General features: G+C 38.5%; 2 protein-coding genes across 2 annotated transcripts; one reads left to right on the top strand and one right to left on the bottom strand.

The window, feature by feature from the left end:
* Positions 1–1,199: 1,199 nt before the first annotated feature.
* Positions 1,200–1,917, bottom strand: LOC108691868. Its single transcript, XM_018199804.1, has 2 exons — positions 1,741–1,917; positions 1,200–1,397 (listed from the first exon to the last, which is right to left on the bottom strand). The coding sequence occupies exons 1-2, from the start codon at positions 1,915–1,917 to the stop codon at positions 1,200–1,202; spliced, it is 375 nt and encodes a 124-aa protein (XP_018055293.1).
* Positions 1,918–5,164: 3,247 nt separating this feature from the next.
* Positions 5,165–5,572, top strand: LOC108691867 (GATA zinc finger domain-containing protein 18-like). The gene has a single exon (XM_018199803.1). It carries the CDS (start codon positions 5,165–5,167, stop codon positions 5,570–5,572), a length of 408 nt encoding a protein of 135 aa, XP_018055292.1.
* Positions 5,573–9,826: the final 4,254 nt, after the last annotated feature.

The raw sequence follows: 9,826 nt of genomic DNA, 5'->3' as shown, positions 1-9,826 counted from the left end.
TTTTTTTTCAAATAATTTTCAAACAATTAATTTACAAAACTACATTTTTTCAAAAGGATGAGAATATTCAGCAAAGGAAAAGGCGAAATCAAAGATTCTGTTTTTAAGATATTTTTTTTATGTACTATATTATTTCCTTTTTCTGTATAATTTTTCTGTCCCCTTTTTATAATAATATCTGATAAGAGTACCATATGCGTGAAGTAAGTATCTTAATCGTATAAATCTGTACTGTGCCTACTCGCATTAACAAAATAAAAATAATTATACTACCATTAACTGAAGGTTATGATCCTTCTATAATTTTTATAATTATTTATAATTTATTTTTATAATTTTTATATGTTTTTTTTTTATTATCGAACAAATTAGTTTTTTCAAATTAGTGAGTGACGTTATGATCATTTTTAATCTCTGAAACATTTCTAGCACAGCAGAAACGTATGAATAAGATACTTACATCAAATAAGTCTATGCAATTAAATTTATATGATTACATATATTATGTACATGCCTATATGTATATGCCTATATGTGTTAAATGTAGGCATATATATTAATCTACACGCAATTTTCTGCTGAAGTGATCGCAATGATCAGATTAAGCACAAGTTAACCAGATAATGAAAAACCGGATCTGAAACTTATATCTTATGCGTTAGAAATTGTATCTAACATTACAAAATTCGAGAGTCTCGGTGTAAAAAGGCTCCTATCGCTCTCGAATTCGGATTTTAAGTCTCGTCTCGATCTCGTTTCGATCATCGGTATCAATACCGAGACTATCTCAGTTCTAATCTATTTGGTGGAATGACGCCGTTGTTAAGGAACGTAAAGATTTTGTCGATATAAACAAATTTTCTACATATCTTGATCAAAAAGTTCCCGGAATGCATTCAGAAAATTCAAAATACAAGTTTTATTCATTAAAAGTGGTATTGTCCCCTTCAAAGTATTCCCCATCTACTGTAACGCACTTATGCCAGCGCTTGATCCAGCTCTCGAAACATTTCTGGAACTCTATTGTTGGTATAGCCATCAGAGCCGTCTTCGATTTTTTCATTACCTCCTTTCGGCTGTTAAAACGCGTTCCCCATAATGGTTTTTTAACTCGATCGAACAGAAAAAAATCGCAGGGAGCCATATCAGGTAAATTCGATGGCTGTTGAATGATATTCGTTTCGTTCTTGATCAAAAATTCACGGATAATGATGTGCACCGTGCGATGGTGCGTTATCATGGTGCAAAATCCACGAGTTGTTTGCCCACAAATCCTTTCTTTTTTGGTGAACTGCTTCACGTAAACGTCTCATAACGTCCAAATAATACTCCTTATTAACTGTCTGACCTTCTGGCAAAAATTCGTGATGTACAATATCGTTTGTAATCCACGAAAACTGTGAGCATCGCTTTCTTTTTCGAAAACGTGATTTTTTTGGTCTTTTGGCTCATTTGAAGCTTTCCATTCACTCGCCTGATGTCTGGATTGCATGTCGTACTCATAAACCCACGTGTCGTCTCCAGTAATGATGCGTTTGATGAATGTTGGGTTGGATTCAGCCTTGGAAATCATCTTTGACAACGCGGTCCCTTTTTTGCATGAAATTCAGTTCCTTCACCAACTTTGCAGCAACACGGCGCAAACCCAAACCATTAACTACAATGTCCTGAATGGATCCATCAGCAATGTTTAAGTCCTCTGATAGTTAATTTACAGTTATTGATCAATATTTCTCTCACTTTATTGATGTTTTCGTCGGTTTTCGATGTCGACCTGCTACTGCGTTCGTCATCCTCGACGGATTCACGATCACTTTTGAAGCGTTCATGCCATTCATAAACGGCTGTTTTCTTTAGAGTATCACTGCCGAAATAGTTTCCCAACATTTCCAAGGTTTTGACATCCATTGAATCCATTTTTAAAGCAAAATTTAATACAAACTCGTTGTTGCAAATTCAACTCCATTTTTAAAACTATAAAAAATCGAAAATACGAGCAGAGATAGATGTACTCAAGACTAACTTTTACAAATGTCAAGCTAGCTGATAAAAGCTGATGATAAAATTTGGGAATGTCAGTGATAGATATGGCAACCTAACAAAAAAAAACAGAACTTAAATCAGCTGACTCAGAGCATCACCTGGATAATTCCAGGAACTTTTTGATCAAGGTAATATTGATACTTTGGCTGTTGCAATGATTTTGAATAAACGTATACGTCGTACACGTTTTCGAAACGTACACTGTTCGATCACTCGATCAAGCTTATGAGAACATTGGTTTTACCGCAATTTGACGGGCCGCAAATAATCGCACGTATAGTACTCGACAGAATTTCATCGTGCTTGCGCTTCTCCACGCCGCCTCCCATTATTCGCGATTTTGCAGTGACGCGTATCGTCAGCTGTTGCCGTATTTCATGCTCACACTACGGATTGTGCGCTCTCGATCATCTATTTTTAAAAGTGCGCGAATCGGCGAGTAACAAAATATATTTCGCGCTGTATCATCCTTTCGACTTTCAGGACTAGAGCAGCTGCAGTATATTCTGAAGGTCGTACTCTTACGCGTGTAAGATGATTATATCGACTACGTGTGGGATCGCTTCCGGAACACGTGAAGGCGGATTCTGAGATTCGGATGTATCATCGCTGCGACGAACACTATAATCAATCGTGGCAGCAGACGCACATCGATAGATGGAATCCGGCATCGAAGATGAAAATAGCGAATGTCGGTGTCGCGCGGCAGTCTGCTGAATCGAGCGATAAAGGTGCTTCCTTTCGAGTTACATATCCCGTATTCTCGAAACAACGATCTCCGATAGACACGTGGCGGACAAGGTACTCGCCGATAAAATGTTAGGATGCATAATCGCGAGAGATTCGGCTTTGAGCGAGAGTCGCCGCTGCTGCCATTTGGGCCAAGACCAAAATCGGCATGGGTATGAAACCGAAGAAGAAAACAATGAGAAAAAAGACAACGAAAAAAATAGACATTATCAATGGCATGAAAACGAGGCGGCATGTTACTTTTTCTGCCAATGTTAGGCGTGCTCGAATCCTTGATTAGCAAAATGGCCAGCGTGACGTAAATATATGATAGCAAATCCGCGTGACGTCGAAGAGCTGCAACGTTATGATCGCACGATGGAACAGAGCCGCGGACTATATCTCGTTCCGCACAAATACGGACTCGGACTGTATTTCAGCTTCTACAAACACGAACAATGCGTAGCAGCAAAGAAAAAAAAACGCCAAAGAGACAATAAAAATACCCTCGTGTAATGTAATCAACGTGAAATTGGACGTGCTCGCGAGACGTATGCGCTTACCGTACGAGGGCAAGTTTGCTCAATAAGTTTTTAGAAAAACATAGTAAAACACATTTTTTTTGATCGATTTATTTTTATTTCTCAACATTGTCTCCTTTCAATTCGATCCAATGATTCTCCAACTTTCAAGCCGTTCCGAATGATTTGTCCAACCCTTCAAAATAAGCCTCTGTTTCGGCGATGAGCTAATCTCTGATGATGAATCTCTTTTCTCTAGATCATTTCTTCAGGTTTGGAAACACGAAATAATCGCAGGGAGTTAAATATGCTGGATGCAATTCGTAGCGGAATTCGTTGAATTTGACCATCAGTGTCGGGCACGTGTGAACCCGTGCATTGTCTTGATGGAATAGCACTTTCTTCTTCGCCAAATGGGAACGTTTTTTCTTTAAAAGTTGAAACAATTCAATAAGGCTACGTAATAATCGCCATTAATTGTTTGCTTCGACGGAAGATAATCGATGAATAATACCGCGTGTATCCCAAAAAACTGTGGCCATCACCTTTTCGGCTAACTTTTTATGGTCTTCGTTGGAGCTGATTCATCCGGCGAAGTCCATTGTTTTGATTGTTTGATCCTTCATCTCAGGTGTGAAGTAATGGATCCATGTTTCATCCACAGTAATGAATCGACGCAGAAATTCGTCTGGATTACGTTGAAATATTGTTTTGAAATCGTCACATGGTTGCGCTTATGGTCCACAATGAGTAAACGCGGCACCCATCTTGCCGATAGCTTTTTCATATCCAATTGTTTGTGTAAAATTGAATTCACTGTACCATGTGATATGCTTGTGGTCTCAACAAGCTTGCGCACTTTCATTCGTCAATCAGTCAAAACAATATCGTGGCCTTTATCGATGATTTCTGGCATATTCAGCCTCAATTGGACATCCTAAACGAGGTGCATCACATGTGGATGTATGACCATGTTTAAATTCATTCACCTAATTGTACAGTCGCAAATGCTGGTGCAGATGTGCTATGAACATTATCCAACTTGGCTTTCTTTCGGCGTTAAATTTCATACATAGATGTTTGATTACTGAACGGAACTTGTTTTTTTCCTTTTTGCAACAAATACAAAGGTTGTTCGCTTTAATCATCTATAGAAATGAAACCACGTGATGAATTCCACTCAAAATTTGACCGTTATCAGCTGAGAGATGCTACTTGTCGAAAAGTAATATGACATGACACTGCGAGTGCCCTCTAACAGATTTTCTAAGAACTTATTGACTTTCCCTCATACTTTAGAAATGTTTTTATGCGTAACGAGTTATCGACGAGCAGCGCGCGTCGAAATGAAAGGAATATCGTGAATCTGGACGATGGGACTCGGTACTCACTGGATAGTGTACACGAAGAGACACAACCGTGTATTTTGACAGTTTCGATAATCTTCGACCGCTCAAGGAACTGGTGTGATATATCGGGAATAGAATTATGATAGAGTACAATCGCAATGTCCTATCAGATGTACGATCAGAGCTTCTGCGGACAAATGTTTCTATGGTTTCTACGAACGATCAACGCTCGTGAATTTAAAATGCTCGATGAAATGCCGTGAAGTCTCAGTACTGAACGAACGCTTTTTCCGTCATGTTGCTAACACTTACAGTAAGTGAGAAGAGCAACCTCCTCGCGGCGAACTACTTCCCCGCCATAAATCTGAGTGATTACGAGTTGGTCTGGCAATTTTTTGAGACTCACCACACGATACCGAATGTAAATGAATCGAACAATAAATTTTATTTCAGCAAAGACGACGCAGAAATTACAATTCCCAAGGGTTTGTACGAAGTGCGAGACATAAATGAATTTTTGAAATGAATTTTACGATTTTACGGAAACGTTCGCGTCGCGATGCGCCCGATGCACATAACAATAACAACAACAACAGCAACAACAACAACAACAACAACAATAATGATGATGACATCGAAGGTGCGGAATATCCGATAATACTTCGTGCAAACTACAACAAGATGAAATGTGAGATTAGATGCGCCTATAGAATAAACTTTGGCAAGCCCAAAAGCATTAGATCGCTGCTGAGATTCTCGTCGAAGCGTATACTGCGACCACGAAGTTGGCACGAATCGAACGTATCGACCAACACAATGAACGTAACCGTTATTCGCGTAGAATGTAACGTGACCGCGGGCACGTATAGCAACAGCAAAGGTGTGCAAACGATACACGAACTTTCGCCGAGCGTGCCGCCGGGATATTAGATATCGGAAAGGCCCGCGCAGATTGTTTAGCTGCCGATCACCGTAAGGAGCATTACGGATTCTGTTTGATGACACGTATCATTAGAAAATAACAATATACAGTGGCACACTGTAAATGGTATGCATAGAATTTGACTGCAAGGAAAATGTGCCCGCAAATACAACATCCTATTGTCTCATCATACTTTGATCAAAAAGTTCCCGGAATTATCATCAGGTGATGCTCTGAGTCAGCTGATTTGAGTTCTGTTTTTTTGGTTAGGTTGCCACATCTATCACTGACATTCCCACCAAATTTTATCATCAGCTTTTATCAGCTAGCTTGACATTTGTAAAAGTTAGTTTTGAATACATCTATCTCTGCACGTATTTTCGATTTTTTACAGTTTTAAAAATGGAGTTGTATTTGCAACAATGAGTTTGTATTAAATTTTGCGTTAAAAATGGATTCAATGGTGTGAAAACCTTGGAAATGTTGGGAAACTGTTTCGGCAGTGATACTCTAAAGAAAACAACCGTTTATGAATGGCATGAACGCTTCAAAAGTGGTCGTGAATCCGTCGAGGATGACGAACGTAGTGGCAGGTCGACATCAAAAACCGACGAAAACATCAATAAAGTGAGAGAAATGTTGATCAATAACTGCAAATTAACTATCAGAGGACTTAAACATTGCTTATGGATCCATTCAGGACATTGTAGTTAATGGTTTGGGTTTGCGCCGTGTTGCTGAAAAGTTGATGAAGGAACTGAATTTCATGCAAAAAAGGGACCGCGTTGTCATCGCCAAAGATGATTTCCAAGGCTGAATCCAATCCAACATTCATCAAACGCATCATTACTGGAGACGAGACGTGGATTTATGAGTACGAAACGCAATCCAGATATCAGGCGAGTGAATGGAAAGCTTCAAATGAGCCAAAAGACCAAAAAAATCACGTTTTCAGTCGAAAAAGAAAGCAATGCTCACGGTTTTCATGGATTACAAACGATATTGTACATCACGAATTTTTGCCAGAAGGTCAGACAGTTAATAAGGAGTATTATTTGGGCGTTATGAGACGTTTGCGTGAAACAGTTCACCAAAAAAGAAAAGATTTGTGGGCAAACAACTCGTGAATTTTGCACCATGATAACGCACCGTCGCACAGTGCCATCATTACCCGTGAAAACGCGTTCCCCATTTTAACAGTCGAAAGAAAGGAGGTAATGGAAAAATCGAAGATAGCTCTGATGGCTATACCGACAATAGAGTTCCAGAAATGTTTCGAGAGCTGGATCAAGCGCCGGCATAAGTGCGTTGCAGTCGATGGGGAGTACTTTGAAGAGGACAATACCACTTTTGATGAATAAAACTTATATTTTGAATTTTCTGAATGAATTCCGGGAACTTTTTGATCAAGATAGTATACAATCATGTAGCTCAATATAATCCGTTGACGTAGTTCATAAGATCATGTAAATTTCGACGTCAACATGTATTTAAAGCTTTAAAGAGAGAAAAATTGGAGTGAGGTGCAGTTTCAAAAAATTGCTCATAACCATATCGACATTTGTGGATCTGTAAGGATTCAGCGGAATAAGAAATTTATCGTGAAGGAAGTAACGATGTTGAAACAGAAGACCGTTCGCACGCATTATATTTTTACGAATCCTGTGTTATGGAAATTTTTGACAAGATCTGATAAGTCTTGCGCTTCCTATTATAGTTAATTGCTTATCATTGTGGATTGCGACGGGAAGATGGGAGGATCCTCCCGTACTGCGAGGCGAATCGCCTGATTACGGCGGCTATATTTGAAGATGATGCTATCATGTACGTCAAGAGACGCGAGAAACGAACATGGCTGTGGAATTTGCTTCCGGACAATGAGCGAGAGTGCATGTATTGGGTTGTCCGGAAAGTTCGTGCTGATTTTGAAGGAAAATTGAAACGCAGAAGAAATTATTATTTGAATTTTTAATTTCATTTATTAAATTTAAATCTTTTGCGGCACGAACTTTCCGGACAACCCAATACATCGAGATCTTGGATGCAGTTTCCGAAGATATGGAATGTTTATCTAATTTAGATGTTACTAATACTATGCGATGTGGACAACATATTGCGCGTTACAAAATGTATTGGAAATATATAACGGGTGGTTATAAAAGAATTTTTTTTAAATAAAAATACGTATTTATTATGTATTTCTTTTTCCTTTCCTTTACAATGTGTATGTATTGTATATAAGTTTGTATGTACGTACAAATGTATGTATAAGCGTATGTATAAACGTACATATAAACGTACGTATAAACAAAATACGTAGAAAGACGTAATAAAACACCACGACATGTTCGAAATTCTTAGAAAGAGGAAAGGCCTGACTCCCCTATCGATTCTAGAAGTACTACTATATACGTCACAATTTTCGCGGATGCAATCAGTCTTGTGATACCCGCTTGTACGAATGGTTGAAAAATGTACTTTGCCAAAGGGAGCAGCGCATCGTGAAGAAGGAATATAACGTAAGTTTCAACATTCTACACACAAAGAACGATTTTTAACATTATGTACACAGTATGTACACAGTAGCATCGCGCGGTTTACTGAACAGACATTATAACCTGACGAATACGGGCTAAAGATTTTTGGAAATTGGAATCAACGTTGATCCACTGAGTTATGTGGAGATCACTCTGGGAGATCATCGCGGACACGAATTGTCGTTGTCTTTCAAAAACGTGGAAGGTTCTCTATGAGCAGCGATGGAATATTTACAAAATGCTTCGAAACGAATACAAAGACAATTTCATAAGCGTTGGACCGCTAAAGACCAGAGTTTGTACGCTGCTACGATAACGATGCTACAATCATTCGTTTCTGCTACAATTCTTCGTCCGTATGCTTGACCAAAATATATGTATGTTTGAATTTGATGGGTATATCGATGTAATGTTCGAACGATTGGCCCGATTCGTCGATTTGATTGATGTTAAGTATATGCGATTTCCCAATATCGCGTCTGAGAACGCTATACGCGATAGCGACAACTTCAATGGACATCAGCTCATCGATTATGAGCTATTAGTTTTAGTTTTTAGTATATACAAAAAATCAGTGTAATAAGGTGTGAATAAAAAAGAATTCGTTCGCATCACTATATATATGTACTTTATTTTACTATCCATCCTTTGCCCTGAAGTGCTGAAAAAGAAAAAGGAAAAAACACAATGTATTGTGAAAACAAAGTCCTAAAAAAAGATAAAGAAAAAAAAGAATGTCGTCTGTATCGTTGCGTTCTATCTTTTTCTAACATACGAGCTTTTGTTACCGATGCATTTTGGGGAGAACGGTGGCGGGTGATGAAACAAATACGAAACGCATAATGAAACGTCATCACGCATATCATGTTTATGTAATTCATCGATCGGAGTCGACATATTGGGAGTACAAATTAGTTCGGTCCGTTTGGCTAAAGATGGCTCCAGCTGTTGTGAATGGTTCATAGGGACAGCTGATTTTGGCGGTTTCAGAGAGGTTAAACATCTGCTCATAATATTTAGTTTATATCGCTTTGAGTTTCATATAAAAAGTTTCATACTTGATTTTTACTGTGTTTGAAATGAATTTTATGTTAACCAAGCAAATTTTGATTTTCTGCTTTAATTGGAAGAAAAGTGCGGCTGAAGCCCATCGAATGCTTATCGAAGTTTATGGTGACACTGCTCCAAATGATCCTGAATCCTGATCCTGAATGAACAATCCTGATAAATTATGTAGGGAATGGTTTCGACGTTTCAAGGATGGAGATTTCAACGTTGAAGACAAGCTTCGTTCTGGACAACCACAAAAATTCGGAGACAAAGAATTAGAGGCATCACTCGAAGAAGATCAGAATCAAATGCAAGAGGAGCTTGCAGAATCATTGGGGATGACTCAACAAGCCGTTTCTATACAATTAATGGGAATGATTCAAAAACAAGGAAATTGGGTGCCTTATGAACTGAAACCGAGAGACGTTGAAAAGCGATTTTTCATTTCGATTTTTCAATTAGCAAATAGCTGATTCAAAGACAACAGAGAAAAGATTTTTTGCATCGGATTGTGATTGTAGATGAGAAGTGAATATTCTATGACAACCTCAAAAAGAAAAAATACGCTAAGCCCGGTCAATCGTTGCCATCGACCTCAACATCAATACCACGGCCGAACATTCATGGTTCGAAAATCATGCTCTGTATCTGGTGGGACCAAAAGGGTCTTGTTTA

This window comes from Atta colombica, unplaced genomic scaffold, assembly GCF_001594045.1.
Source record: "Atta colombica isolate Treedump-2 unplaced genomic scaffold, Acol1.0 scaffold54, whole genome shotgun sequence".
In the NCBI taxonomy this organism is placed as follows: Eukaryota; Metazoa; Arthropoda; class Insecta; order Hymenoptera; family Formicidae; genus Atta; species Atta colombica.
This window is presented reverse-complemented; position numbering and strand designations above follow the sequence as displayed.